Here is a 14,789-nt window from a genome sequence, read left to right on the forward strand (position 1 = left end):
AGGTATTTCTCAGGCATTGATAAAGAATGAAATTGCTATTTTGTTAGAAATTTAGAAACTTTTTTTTTTTTAACTAATGTAGGTAACATTTGTCTTTTACTGATATAAATGCTGTTGTTTCTTTCTGTACCTTGGCTAGGTTAATCCTTTCTGAGCTCTAAGTTCCTGTTCTTAGACCTGATTAATTAATTCAGACACTAACAGTCTTTGGTTTCTTAAAGTGACTTAAAGCTGGTGCCATATTTTGCTTTTCCATTTAGATTGGCTAAATATGGGTAGGCAATATAAGACCTGAAATACTAAAGTATTAAGAATAAATCAACAGTCTTTTCCTTATCTTTTGTGCCTTCACTGTAAAGAACTGTTGCCTTTAAAGTCTGATTTATTGGGGTGATTGGGTGGCTCAGTCGGTTAAGCATCTGATTCTTGGTTTTCGGCTCAGGTCTTGATCTCATGGGTCATGGGTTGGAGCCTCACGTCTGGCTCTGGGCTGACAGTGTGGATCCTACTTGGGATTTATCTCTTTCTCTTCCGTGCCCTTCCCCCACTTGTGCACTCGCTCTCTCTCAAACAACAACAAAAAATAATAATAAATCAATGTTAAAATAAAGGCAGATTTGGGGCACCTGGGTGACTCAGTCGGTTAAGCATCCGACTTTGGCTCAGGTCCTGGTCTCACTGTTCGTGGGTTCGAGCCCTGTGTTGGGCTCTATGCTGACAGAGCCTGGAGACTGCTTTGGATTCTGTGTCTCCCTCTTTCTCTGTCCCTCCTTCCACTTGTGCTCTCTCTCTCTCCCTCTCAAAAATAGAATAACACATTAAAAAGAATTTTTTTTAAATAAAAAAATAAAGTCAGATTTATTGAGGTGCCTGGGTGGCTCAGTCGGTTGAACGTCCGAGTCTTGATTTCAGCTCAAGTCATGATCATAGGGTCGTGATATTGAGCCCCACATTAGGCTCTTCGCTGAGTATGGAGCCTGCATAAGATTTTCTCTCTCCCTCTGCTCCATCCCCTGCTTGTGTACTTTCTTTGTTTCAAAAAAAAAAAAAAAAAGATTTATTGAGGTACAATTTACAAGCTGTATAGTTCTTTGAGTTTTGATAAATACATGTAATATTGTAAACGTGTCCACCATAGTTAAGCTATAGAATCGTTCCATCATCCTGCAACATTTCCTTGTGCCCTTGTCAGGCCTGCTTTCTGTCCTTGCTAACTAACCTCTGGTCTGTTTCTTCTTATAATTTTATCTTTTCAGGAATGCCATATATTTTTTTAAAGGTTTTTTAATTATTATTATTATTCTTAAGTCATCTCTACACACAACGTGGTGCTCAAATTCACAACCCTAAGATCAAGAGTTGCATGGTTCAGTGACTGAGCCAGCCAGGTACCCCAAGAATGTCATAAATTAAAAAAAAAATTGTGGTAAAATGGACATGAAGTTTACCATTTTACAGTCCAGTGTGCTGAGTACAGTTGACCTAACACCCCTGCACACACAGACACACACACACACACACACACACACACACACACACACACACACACTCACACGAAAATCTGCATATAACTTCCCTGAAACTTAACTACTAATAGGCAGCTGTTGACTGAAAGCCTCATAATAACATAGTCAATTAACATATCTTGTGTGTTTTGTGTATTACTGTATTCTTACAATAAAATAAGCTAGGGAAAAGAAAATATTAAAATCATAAGGAAGGCATTTATAGTACTGTACTGTATGTATTGAAAAAAAATCCACATGTAAGTGGACTGGTGCAGTTCAAACCCGTGTTGTTCAAGAGCCAACTGTACATTCATGATACTGTGCAACGATCACTACTGTCTAGTTCCAGAACTTTTCATCACCCCAAACAGAACCCCGGTACCCTTTAAGCAGTCACTTCCCATTCTGCCCTCCTCTTAGCTCCTCGCAACCACACATCTACTTTGTCGATTTGCCTAGTCTGGATATTTTATATAAATGTAATCATACAATATGTAGCCTTTTGTTCTGGCCTCTTAGCATAATGTTTCAGGGTTCATCAGTGTTGTGGTAGGTGTCAGTACTTCATTCCTTTTTATGGAATCTTTTCTTTTTTTGTAAGTTTATTTATTTTGAGAGAGAGTGAGCAGGGAAAGGGCAGAGAGAGAGGGAGGTAGAGAATCCCAAGCAGGTCAGCATGGAGCTGGATGAAGGCCTCAGTCCTGTGACCCGTGAGATCGTGACCTGAGCTGAAATCAAGAGTCGGATGCTTAACCCTCTGAGCCACCCAGGCGCTCCCTTTTTATGGAATCTTATGTGGAATTTATAATCTTCCACTGTCTGCATATACTGTGGTTTGGTTTTTTTTTTTTTTTAATGTTTATTTTTGAAAGAGAGGCAGAGCGCTACTGGGAGAGGGGCACTTAACCACTGAGCCACCCAGGCACCCCTATACCATGTTTTTTAAATCCATTCATCCTTTGAAGGACTTTTGGGTTTCCACCTTCCTTTAGGTTATTGTGAATACTGTTGTGGTGAACATTCATGTACAGGTTTTTGTGAGAAGATCTGTTTTCAGCTCTTAGGGTATATGTCTAAGAGTGGGTTTGTTGGGTCAAAAGGTAATTTTTTGTTTAACTTCTTGAGGAATTGCCAAATTGTTTTCTAAAGTGGTTGTACCATTTTACATTCCCATCATTTATGTATGAGGGTTCCATTTTTTCAATATGTTTGCAACACGAGTTATTTATTAAATTATGGTTAGCCTAGTGGGTGTGATTTCTTAATTGTGGTTTTGACTTACATTTTCTTAATCACTAATGATGTTGAGCAATTTTTCATGTGCTTTTTGGCTATCTTTATCTTTGGAAAAATAGTTATTCAAAATTTTAGCCCATTTAAAAATTGGATTGTTTGTGTTGTTTAGTTATAAGAATTTTTTATATATTTTGTTATAGTATATATTTTTTTAATGTTTATTCTTAAGAGAGAGACCACGAGCAGGGAAAGGCAGAGAGAGAGAGAGGGAGACACAGAATCTGAAGCAGGCTTCAGGCTTTGAGCTGTCAGCACAGAGCCCAACACAGGGCTCAGACCCACGAACTGTGATATCATGGCCTGATCTGAAGTTGGACGCTCAACCAACTGAGCCACTGAACCACCCCAAGAATTTTTTATGTATTTTGGATATTAGACTTTGATGAGATACATGATTGCAAACAATTTTGCTAATTTTGTGAGTTGTCTTTTCACTCTCTTGATAGTGTCCTTTGATGTGACAAAAATAAATAAGGTGTTAAAAATGCATATTAAGTAGGTAAAAAAATTCAGAATTCATTTACCTATGTGGCTTTTTGTGTTTATAAGTTTCTCTTAAGATCATATGCATAGATCAGATTTTAGTTATGGAAGTTTAACTTAAGATATAAATTTTTACTTAATTTAAATAATTGTAATGGAGTTTGAACCAAGGTATTCATCTAGTCTGTACTCCTGTGCCACAACCACTATATTTTTCTCTTTTCCCTATGAAAGTTTGTGGTATAAGATAGTACCCTCTGCTCACATCTCAAACAAACGAGCAAATTGAAGCTAGTATGTAACTACTAAGTGCAAACTAATGTGGTGCACACTTTGAGAGTTTGAAGAAGGAGTTGAATATTGGGATTGTTTCTGAAATCACAGAGCATTTTATATTCCTAATGGGAACTTCTACTGACTTTACAGTTCTTTTCTTTCTAGATTATAAATTCTTACAGGGTTGGAACCATCTTAGTTTGCCTTCTAGAGTCATTAGCTCTTAGTTAATGCTCTTGTACTAAATGATCAAGAAAATACTGATTTTAATAGAATGCTCTGGAGAGGAAGTATGGGTTGAAGAAAAGTTAGTGTTGGTTTAGGTTAGGGAACTGTATTCCACGGTTGAGAGAAGGGCCTCAGTTATGACAGTAAGCAATCGTTTAGTCAACAGGTGATTTATATGCCATCTAGGCAGTGGGAATATATGATAAGCAACACGGACAGTCCTCTGCCCTTCTGGTATTTTCAGTCTCCTGGCAGAATACATTTAAATACACTTCTCAAAAGGAACTATTAGGTTCTCTGGTAGCACTTATATAGCAGGGACTATTAGCCAGACTTAGGGGAATCAGAAACTTTTCAAAGTAAAGCTGAAGCTTGGAGGATAAAGATAAATTGGTTAGTGTCACCAAGGGGTGAGGACAAAGCTGTTCCAGGCAGACTGGCTGAGCAAGGTGATTTTTTTTTTTCCCTCTGGCTGTGAAAGATTAGGATGGATGGACATGGAGTATAAAAGGGGTGGTTGGTAGAGATATAGCTAAAAAGGGAAGTAAGGTACATAGGATAAGGGCAGTGAGAAGATATCAGATTTGTGTTTTATAACAATAATGTTGGAATGTGGAGGTGGGATGGAGATGAGCATTGGAAGTGGGAGACATACTGTCTGGCTGATCAAATAGTGCCATTTATTAGAAAATAGTGGTTAGATGATGGTACCATTTATTAAAATGGGGATTCCAGGAGGAAAGGAGACAGTTGTATTTGAGGCATTAGAACATTGAGATTTTTTTTTAATATATTTTTTAAAATGTTTATTTTATTTTTTGATAGCTCAAGCAAGGGAGGGGGAGAGAGAGAGACAGAGACAGAGGTTATGAAGCAGGCTGTCTGCTGACAACAGTGAGCCTGATGCGAGGCATGAACTCACAAACCACAAGATCACAACCTGAGCCTAAGTCAGATGCTTAACCGACTGAGCCACCTAGGTGCCCCGAGATTGTTTTTTAAACAGTTGGGTACATGGGGCACCTGAATGGCTCAGTCACTTGAGCATCTGACTTTGGCTCAGGTCATGATCTCGAGGTCTGTGAGCTCGAGCCCCACATCTGGTTCTGTGCTGACAGCTCAGAGCCTGGAGCCTGCTTTGGATTCTCTGTCTCCCTCTCTCTCTGCCCCTCCCCTGTTCATGCTCTGTCTCTCTCTCTCTGTCAAAAATAAATAAACATTAAAAAAATTTTTTAAACAGTTGGGTACATAGATCTAGATCTCAGTGTGGACATCAGTGATGGAGGCCTAGATTTAAGAGTTCTTGTCACACACTGGTAAATATTGCCATCGGTATGGATTGAGTGAGAGAACACAAAGTGAGATGAATAGAGGGCCTAAGGTCAGGCTTTAAGAAACCTTAAGATTTAGTGGCTTGGTAGAGAAGGCTGAACAAGCCCTCAGAGGTTCCTAAGAAAGTAGAACCGGGTAGGAAGAAATAGAGAGTATAATGTCCCATAAGCCAAAGGAAGAGAAGAATCTGGTTACTTTGAATTCTTGGGATCTGAGTGCCCAGGGTTATTGTAGGAATTTTAAAAAGAAGTTTTCATTCAGCCCACCTCTTCTCTGCAAGACACCTTTCTGGGGGCCACAACCTGCTTAACTCCGCTTAGCAGCCCTGTGAAAGCCTCTGAGGAGTAAGATAAAGCCTGAGCTATCTTGGGTTTAGCATCCTGGAGGTCATAGTTGGTTTGGCCAAAAGTGATGGGGCAGAAGTTGAATCATTGTGGGTTGAGGTGCCAGTAGAGGTGAAGAAACAGGGTGGGAAATAGAGACAACTCTTAGTTTGCAGAAAGTGAAGGCAGATTGTTTGGTGGTGTCAGGTGGGATGGATGGAGCTTTTCTGTTTGTTTTGTATTATTTGTTAAACATATTTTTGTATTTTTAAGTGAGAGACATTAGAAAATTTTACATGTGTAGAGAGAAGATTCCATTGTTCAGCAGGAAAGGTAGATTCCACAGGATAAAGGGTATTTGCAAAGTTACGAGAAGGTGGAAGTAGATGGATCCTAATCAAGGCCTAGAATTGGGTGTCGATGTGTTATGGTATCTTTTTTTTCTTGGTGAAGTAAAGTGTGCGTGCGCACGCGTGCGTGCGTGTGTGTGTGTGTGTGTGTGTGTGTGTAGGAGGTTTAGGAGAGCAATTTGGAATCCAAAGGGAATGGGGAGGTCTGGAAAGTGCACATAGAGAATGGGAGATGAACATCAGAGGACCTGGGAGTGTGGTGATGACTTAGGGATGATGGGTAATTGATAACTGGGTTATTCAGGGTTGGGGTTTTAACAGATCGGTGTGAGGAAAATATTAAGGGAGGTTAAGGTGACTGGCAAGAGTGTTGTTGAAATGATAGACCATGCTTCTCCAGTGCACTTGGAACGTTCTCCAGAATAGACCATATACTGGGACACAAATCAGCCCTAAGTAAGTACAAAAAGATCGAGATCATACCGTGCATATTTTCAGACCACAGCACTATGAAACTTGAAATCACAAGAAAAAATTTGGAAAGGTAACCAATACTTGGAGACTGAAGAACATCCTACTAAAGAATGAATGGACCAAGAAAGAAGTTAAAGAGGAAATTAAAAAGTATTTAGAAGTCAATGAAAACGGTAACGCCACAACCCAAAACCTCTGGGACACAGCAAAGGTGGTCATAAGAGGAAAGTATATAGCAATTCAGACCTTCCTAAAGAAGGAAGAAAGATCTCAGATATACAACCTAACCTTATGCCTTAAGGAGCTGGAAAAAGAACAGCAAATAAAACTCAAAACCAGCAGAAGACAGGAGATAATAAAGATTAGAGCAGAAATTAATGCTATTAAAACCAAAAAAACAGAACAGATTAATGAAACCAGAAGCTGGTTCTTTGAAAGAATTAACAAAATTGATGAACCACTGGCCAGTTTGATCAAAAAGAAAAAGGAAAGGACCCAAATAAATAAAATCAAGAATGAAAGAAGAGAGATCACAACCAACACATCAGAAATAAAAACAATAATAAGTGAAATGATAGACCATGAAATCTAAGGTGAAAGAAGGAAGTGAAGGAGGAAGAAAGTACTTGGACTAGGAGAAAGTAGAAAGTCAGTGGAATTAAAGTTGCGTAAAAAAACTTGAGAGTGGTATTGAGAAAGAGGGTGAATAGACAATTGTCCAAAGTAAGTCATCAGGGGATGTTGAGCAAGATGATCTGAAAAGAGATTATGGGATTTTAGAGACAAATAGGCCACAGGTGGCAGCTCCTACTTTGGTAGGAACCGTTTCATTGGAGTGCTCGGGGGAACCCAGGTTACAGTGAATTGAAAAGTGAGTGCAGATAAGGAAGATAAATTTTTCTCAAGAGTTTTAGCTGTGAAGAGTCCAGACAATTAGAAGGAGAAAGGAAATTAAGATTTTTTTTTTTTTTAATGTAGGCTCCCCGCCTCGATGTGGGACTTGAACATCCCACAAGATCTAGAGTTTAACATCCCTAAGATCTAGAGTTGCATGCTCTACTGAGGGAGCTAGCCAGATGCCCCAAGATTTTGATTTTTGTTGTTGTTAAAAGAAAGACTTGAGGATGCTCATGTGTTGGTGATATGATGAGCAGTAGGAAAGTGGGAGTCCACAGCATACCTCAGAAAATAGGGGGAATGTGTGGATCCAGAAGGTTACTGTAGATAGGATGTTTACTTGTTCATTATGTGTGGGTGATGGGAAGAAAGGCTGTGTGTGAAGATATGGGTGAATTTGTGGATTTACTGGAAGGAAGTTGGCAAGAACTGATGGAGTGCTGAAGAACTTGAAAGTTTGTACAGAGTTTGAGGTCTTGGTCTGCCTTTTACCAGATGTGCAACTTTCGGTCAGTTATGGAACCTTAGTTACCTCATCTGTAAGAGGGGAACTTACTATCTTTAGTAATGAGTTAATCATAACAATAAGATTATGTTAAAGATTAAATGAAATACTAGATACATGCAAACTGCTGATTTAAGTTGCCTACCAGATGTGGTAGGAGCTCAAAACTGTTAGCCCTTACTATTGAGAGTGCTGTAGAATGGCTTGTATTTTGCATGAAGCAGGAATCTGCAAAGTAGTGTATTGGAAGAGCTCTGGGGAAAGGAGGAAGGTGCAGGAAGCTTGAAAACTGTTTGGGGAAGGAGAGAACCCTGATTAGGGAAACATGGGCAGTGTTGAAGACCTAGTTGTAGTCTGGGAACTACCTGGGGGTGCTCTGTTGATCAGTCTTTACACTGAGGACAATTGTGCCCATGAAGCAAAGGATAAAATCTGATGTGCCCTTTTAGAGTTGCTTTGTCCCTTCTGGTTAATTTGGTTAGAGGTCTGTCAATGGAGGGTGTTTGAGATGACTTGGAAGGGAAATTATGCCGAAGTGAAATCTTTACTATGTTTTCTTAAGATGGTATTAAAAAACAAAATTCACAATCTAGGATTTTGGGTTACAGTATATTCAGTGATTTTAAATACAGATGCAGAGTGAGAAGGAGCAATGTCCATAAGACCACTCTTACTTCTGATACCATTTCCAAGTTCATGGGTCCCAGAGGCTACTCTTAGGTTGGTTAAGTCACCAGAAGGACTACTGAACTCACTGAAAGCTGTTATACTCATGGTTACAGTTTATTACAGGTGAAAGATTCAGATTAAAATCAGCTACTGGTAAAGGCCTATACATCAGTCCAGGAAAGTTACGAATGTGGACCTTCCAATTGTCCTTTCCTTGTGGAGTTGTGAGCATAGTATTACTTTCTTGGTGTTGATGTGTGACAGATAGTATGCAGAGTATTACCAACCGTGGAAGCTCACGCCAGCATTGGTGTCTAGAGTTTTTTATTTGGACTCCATACATAATCAGTTGTTCACATGCAGAAACTTAGTTTCCAGACCTTCTGGAGGTTGAGTGATCCATGTGACTCAAAGCCCCCTCACCCTCATAAGTCACATTGTTATACTTTCTGGTGTGTCCCAAAGCCTCAGGTGAACAAGGACACTTTTACTAGGCACGACATTCCGAGACTTTAGAGATTACCTTCTAGAGGCTGAGGGAAAAGGCCAGACCTATATTGGGCAAAGTGAAATTATTTATAATTTTACAAAAATAAATATATTTTTATATTTTGAGTCTTCAGTGGCTATTTAGTTGAGAGTTTGGTGATTAAAAATGAGTAACAAAGAATTCATTAATAGATAATTAAGATTTGGTGTTATAGATAATATAAGAAATTCTGTTAACTGTTAATATTTCAGTGTTGCCAAACTGAAGTCAACTCATAATTTCGGCATGCTGGTTCAGTTCTGTTTTTACTAAGTTTGAATTATTTTATCTTGTGGGAAGAGTTTCAAAGAATGAAGTCGTGAGCCTCCCAAATGAATTTTGTAGCCATTGACATATTTTAGAGCATAGTTTCACCTTGTCTTGTATCCCTCATGAAAGCATGTCTGAATCCAGGTGAGTAACAGGCATCATAGGGATAACCTTGAATTTATTTGTAAAAGATAAATCATTTTCAAGTGTATTAACTTTTACTAACGATGAACTCCCAGCATATTCTACAGCTACTTTATGACAGTGACACTATCTTTGTGCACCATTGCTTTAGGGAATAAATGCATTCCCACCTCATTGGCTTAAGTGCAAATCTCATTTCCTGGTTGATATCCATTACAAATTAGATCTCACTGTGAGAGCAAAATCCCTCCATAAGCCTACTTAAAAACAACTTGAAGCAATATGATGCTTATTCCAGTGGCACCACTAGGTGTGGTGTTTGCATCAAGTCATTTTGGGGTGCTTTTGGGAAATGCTTCATGATAGGGAATTCCCTGACTTCATACTTTGAGAGTGGTGCTTTTTCCCCCCTCCCTTTGGTTGCTTTTTAAGTGCTTACAAGAACTGGATAAGACCACATGTAGCCAGGAGATACTATCGCCTAGCACATGCTGGATTGTTGATGTGAGGTCTGAGGATGTGCGTCATTCAAAATGAATGACCTCTCAGATTTATTACTTTTTCTGTATGTTGAGAATAGTTAACTAAATGAGCGGTGACGAGATTTGCATGTGATTTGTATGTTATAGTTAACATTTAAATTCTCTTATGTAACTAAAAAGTTTTTGGTATCCACCTTAAGCTTCTCTGTCTTCTAAGGCATAGAGCGGCTTTCCATCTCAGTTTTTGCTTCAGCATATGAACCCTAGAGGGCCATAGTACAACTAAAAGCACCTAACCCATGAGTGATATTTGCTTCATGTTTGAACAACAAATGTTTTAACCCACTGTCTTCACTAATATTGTAACTACTGTCTTACAGATTGACTTGATGCAAAACATCACAAAGGCTCCATATTATACAGTATGCGATTTTTGAGGTATGAGCTTTAGAAACTTACCTCTCATGTGGCATGTACATCAGGCTTTAACTTCAGTTTAATGATTTGGGGGAAATTTATGCATTTCTTTTTTTTTTTTTTTCCTCTCTCTCTCTCTCTCCATAATATTTTTAGAGTATTAAAGGGGCTGTGGAGGTATTTTTGGATCCTTGCTAGTATGATTCTTAGTTTTAACAGATACATTTTCTCTTATCACTAAACTGAGACACTAATGCTGGCAGATGATAGCTTTTTCAGCTCTTATAACTGGCTTAACATTTATGCCTGCCTCTTTGAATTCAAATCTGTATTTTATGCCTTTGATTGCTTCATTTTAAGTGCTCATTTCCGTTCGTTAACAGTTTTCTATTTATTGGACTGGGTGGTCTTGTTGGTGCTAACAGCCGGATACTGACTTTTTTTTGAGACCTAAGCAGTCTAGATATTAAAAAATAGAGATTTCATATAAATGCTGAGCCATTTTGTGCTTTGGGGTTCAAACTACCTATAACTTGAATTCTGGTTGGAAATGTTTTGATCAGTTTGTATTAAAAGAACTTGGCAACTAGTGAGTTTTTAGACAGTTCTGAGACAGTAGTTCCACCCCAGTGAATTTTTTTGTTCTATTCTGAAAACCCAGACTCCCAGTGGGGGATGGGGGTGGGATACTTGGTGTTCATAACTCATGGGATTTTAAAACCTGTATTTCTAATAAATTGGGAAGTTTTGTTGGTAGCAGATTGCTTAATTTGTTCCATGAAGAATTTAAAATCGGCTGCTATATATTGGATGTGAAAGCTTGTTTAATTGTATTCCTGTGCTCTTGAACTAATGTATGATTTGTTTGTTAGACTGGAAATCTTGAGTTTATTTAGTGTTATGGTCTTAATAACTTTGAGCATTCCCTGCAAGCTAAGCATGTCTTACGAGTCCATTATCTTATTTAAGCCTCACAACAACTTTACGCATTAGATAGGTATTATCTCCATTTTATGCAAGAAACAGTTGAGGCTTAGAGACTAAGTACCCTGTGCACAGTCCCACTTACCTTTTCAGTGTGGAGCCGGGATTTGAGCCCAGATCTTTTTTTTAATTCATATTCTCTGCTGCCTTATGTTTACTGCTGTGTCACCAGAAAAGTGATACACATACTTAACTCTTAATGGTAAAAGTAGTATATGTAATATATAAACATAATTTAAGCAGGAAATTCAGATATTTAAATATTGTTAGATTTTTGTTATCTTGCTAACATCTTACTTTTCCAGGTTGTGCTAGGTGCCATGTGTATAGACGAGTTCAAAATCTGTCCGAAAAGCTCATAAGCTCTCTTTTATTTTTCAATTCCCTTTCAGAAATTTATGGTATGTAATGATTTATTATAGGTACGCACTCAGTGTGCTATTTTTAGAAACACGGGGGATGCCATTACATTCGTTTTAAAAAGCTCTCATGCTCCATTTTGTGTTAATGGTATTTGAATGCTTACAGATTTAGTATGCTTAGAAAAAAAATCCTCATACATTTTTTTTCTTGAAATTCCATAGATTTTATTTTTCCACACCTTGGAAGTACTGAGCCTTGTTGACAAGTGAACCCTGAATGTTTGAAGAAGATACTCCATTATGGAGCCTTAGTTACTGTAGTAGGCTAAGGTTATGAAATCTTATCACGTTTCAGATTAACAGACTTTAGGAATAATTTAGATTTGTGTCACTTATCCAAGTTTCATTGGACCTATTGTTTGCATTCTGTATTAACAGTGGTTTAAATATAGATCAGGGTGTTTAAGCTTATTCAGAGTTGCATGATTAGTATTTTTATGGGTGGGGGTGGAGAAAAGATGATAAATTGAAATATATACACAAACACTGAAGTCACTTTTATATATGAGGGAAGAGCCATGGGGGTTGAGAAATAGGTTAGTTACTGCTCTTGGCCAGTATTCTTAAGTTTCCCAAATAATTGTGGGTTCAGAAGGTGTTTTTAGTACATATCATAAAAGTGATTATTTGTAAGGAAGTTATTCCTTTCAGAAGTAGTATCAATAGGACAGGAGCTTCTTTCTTGGTATTTTCATATGCTGTTGTAGAGTAGTGTGGTCTTATTTCTTGATGCTTTAGGATTGATGGCTGGAGGAATAAGGCTCATGAGAAATCATGAAACACAGCTCCCTGCTTTACAGATGAGGACACTGAGGCATAGAGCTGATCCTCACGTAAGGATAAGGACTACTCTTACCCTGGCCTGCACTACTTGTTTATTAATGTCTAAGTATCAGCGATTATTCTAGACAGTACTTGACTTTTAAGTAGATTATGGACTGCAGCCTTCTAATTCAGCTTCATTGGATTACTGATACCTTACTTTTATTTTTCTCACTCTTTATAATTTTAATAGGTAGTCTCTAGAGTTTAGGAGTCTTCAGTGAAGTCTCCAGTATGTTAAAATAATCTTATTTTCTGGGTAATGTTTTCTTACATCCTATCGAGCTTGCCTTCAAATATCATTCTATAATTACTTTCCCACCAAATAATCAAGTTAGGAATTCAGGGGAGAGAGAGAGGGAATGTCACATTGCCCTTGCCTGATATATTGCCTGTGCTTTTTATTTTTACGACTGGGAAGATGGTAATTTTTCCACTGATTAACCATTCCTAGGAGGAGAGCTTAGGAAGAATTCCTTTTATCACATCATGTGAAGAGAATCGTGGACCAGGGTAACCAACTGTCTTAGTTTGCCTTGAACTGAGGGGATTCCTCAGACACGAGATTTCACTGCTAAAATCGTTAACTCTCAAGCACAGCAGGATGAGTTGGTCACTCTAATCCTGGTAGTTATGCGTGTGTCTGAATGGGTCTATAAAATAGAAGGAGCTGAAAGCTAGCATTTCATTCATTGATAATCCTTTCCCCGTTGAGAGATTCATTTGAAATTGGAGTGCTTATTTATAATAGTAATGAAAAAAATTAGAATGGTAGGAGAGTCTTGAATGAAAAGATGTATGATTTGGGCTATTAAAATATTTGTTTAAAGTTTAATCTCATGCTCTTCTCTCTTTACAGAACTGACAGTGCATCAGCCGACCCAGATACATTAAAATATTCTTCATCCAGAGATAGGGGTGGGCCTTCTTCTTATGGACTGCAACCTTCCAATTCAGCTGTGGTGTCTCGGCAAAGGCACGATGATACCAGAGTTCACACTGACATTCAGAATGACGAAAAGGGTATATATGCTTTCTTACTGTTAGAGGCATGTTTTTTTTTGTTTGTTTGGTTTTTAACCTACCAGCCTTCCTCTTGCTCCCTCTTTCCTTCTTTCTTTCTCCCCTACTTTTTTCTTTTAATATGTTTAAAATAAAAATATTGGGGCACCTGAGTGGCTCAGTCAGTTTGGCATGCAACTTCAGCTCAGGTCATGATCTCACAGCTCGTGGGTTCAAGCCCCGTGTCAGGCTCTGTGCTGACAGCTCAGAGCCTGGAGCCTGCTTCTTGGATTCTGTGTCTCCCTCTCTCTGCCCCTCCCCCACTCACGCTCAGTCTCTCTCAAAAATAAATGAAACATCAAAAAAAATTTTTTAAAATATAAATATTTTTACAGTGCTGTTTTTGAAACTTCATAATAAATTTACCCCCTTCATTTAGAAAAATTTAAATGTGGGGCACCTGGGTGGCTCAGTCGGTTAAGCATCTGACTTTGGCTCAGGGCATGATCTCGTGGTTCATGGGTTTGAGCCCTGCATCAGGCTCTGTGCTGACAGCTCAGAGCCTTGAGCCTGCTTCAGATTGTGTCTCCTCCTCACTCTGCCCCTCCTCCACTTGTGCTCTGTCTCTCTCTCTCAAAAATAAACAAACATTTAAAACAAAAAAAAAATTTAAATGTTCTTTTCGTACATTAAAACAATTTTTTTAAATGGTTTATTTTTGAGAGAGAGAGAGAGAACAAAGAGAGGAAGGGCAGAAGGAGAGGGAGACACAGAATCCAAGAAGCATGCTCAGGCTCTGAGCTGTCAGCACAGAGCCTGACATGGGGCTTGAACTTGTGAACCAAAAGATCATGACCTGAGCTGAAGTCAGATGCTTCACTGACTGAGCCACCAGGGCCACCCCCCCCCTTTTTTTAATTTTTTAAATTCTTTTCATACATTAGAATACACATAACGTGGTTTCCTTGCTCCCCAAAATACAGTATTATCATAAAGGCTGAGGTTTCCTGACTAGTCTGTCATCTAAACTTCTAAAAAGTTTTTTTGGTAATTTTTATAGAGAGAGCACATGCACATGAGTCAGGAGGGGCAAAGGGAGCGTGAGAGAGAATTTTAAGTAGACTCCATGCCCATTGCTGAGTCTGACACTGGGCTTGATCTCACAACCATGAGATCACGACCTGAGCCAATACCAAGAATCAGACGCGCAGCCGACTAACTCACCCAGGCGCCCCTGAAAAGTTTTTTATTGTTTTTTTAATTTTTAATGTTTATTTTTGGGAAAGAGACAGAATGTGAGCGGGGGAGGGGCAGAGAGAAAGGGAGACACAGAATCTGAAGCAGGCTCCAGGCTCTGAGCTGTCAGTACAGATCCT

General features: G+C 38.7%; 1 protein-coding gene across 3 annotated transcripts in view; it reads left to right on the forward strand.

Annotated features, from left to right (window-relative positions):
- The window catches only part of SMG1 (SMG1 nonsense mediated mRNA decay associated PI3K related kinase), a 104,263-nt gene that overhangs the window by 15,131 nt on the left and 74,343 nt on the right, over positions 1–14,789 (forward strand). For 2 of the 3 annotated variants that reach the window (XM_047087641.1, XM_047087642.1), the window contains exon 2: positions 13,271–13,434. In XM_047087641.1, the coding sequence (XP_046943597.1) occupies positions 13,271–13,434 (164 nt within the window). Of the gene's footprint in view, positions 1–10,146; positions 10,205–13,270; positions 13,435–14,789 lie in introns of all 3 variants that reach the window. The other variant, XM_047087643.1, reaches the window with a different exon arrangement.

The sequence above is a fragment of the Lynx rufus genome, unplaced genomic scaffold, assembly GCF_022079265.1.
Source record: "Lynx rufus isolate CCGP_SWC_20201006 ecotype Redwood Valley unplaced genomic scaffold, mLynRuf1.p SCAF_23, whole genome shotgun sequence".
In the NCBI taxonomy this organism is placed as follows: domain Eukaryota; kingdom Metazoa; phylum Chordata; class Mammalia; order Carnivora; family Felidae; genus Lynx; species Lynx rufus.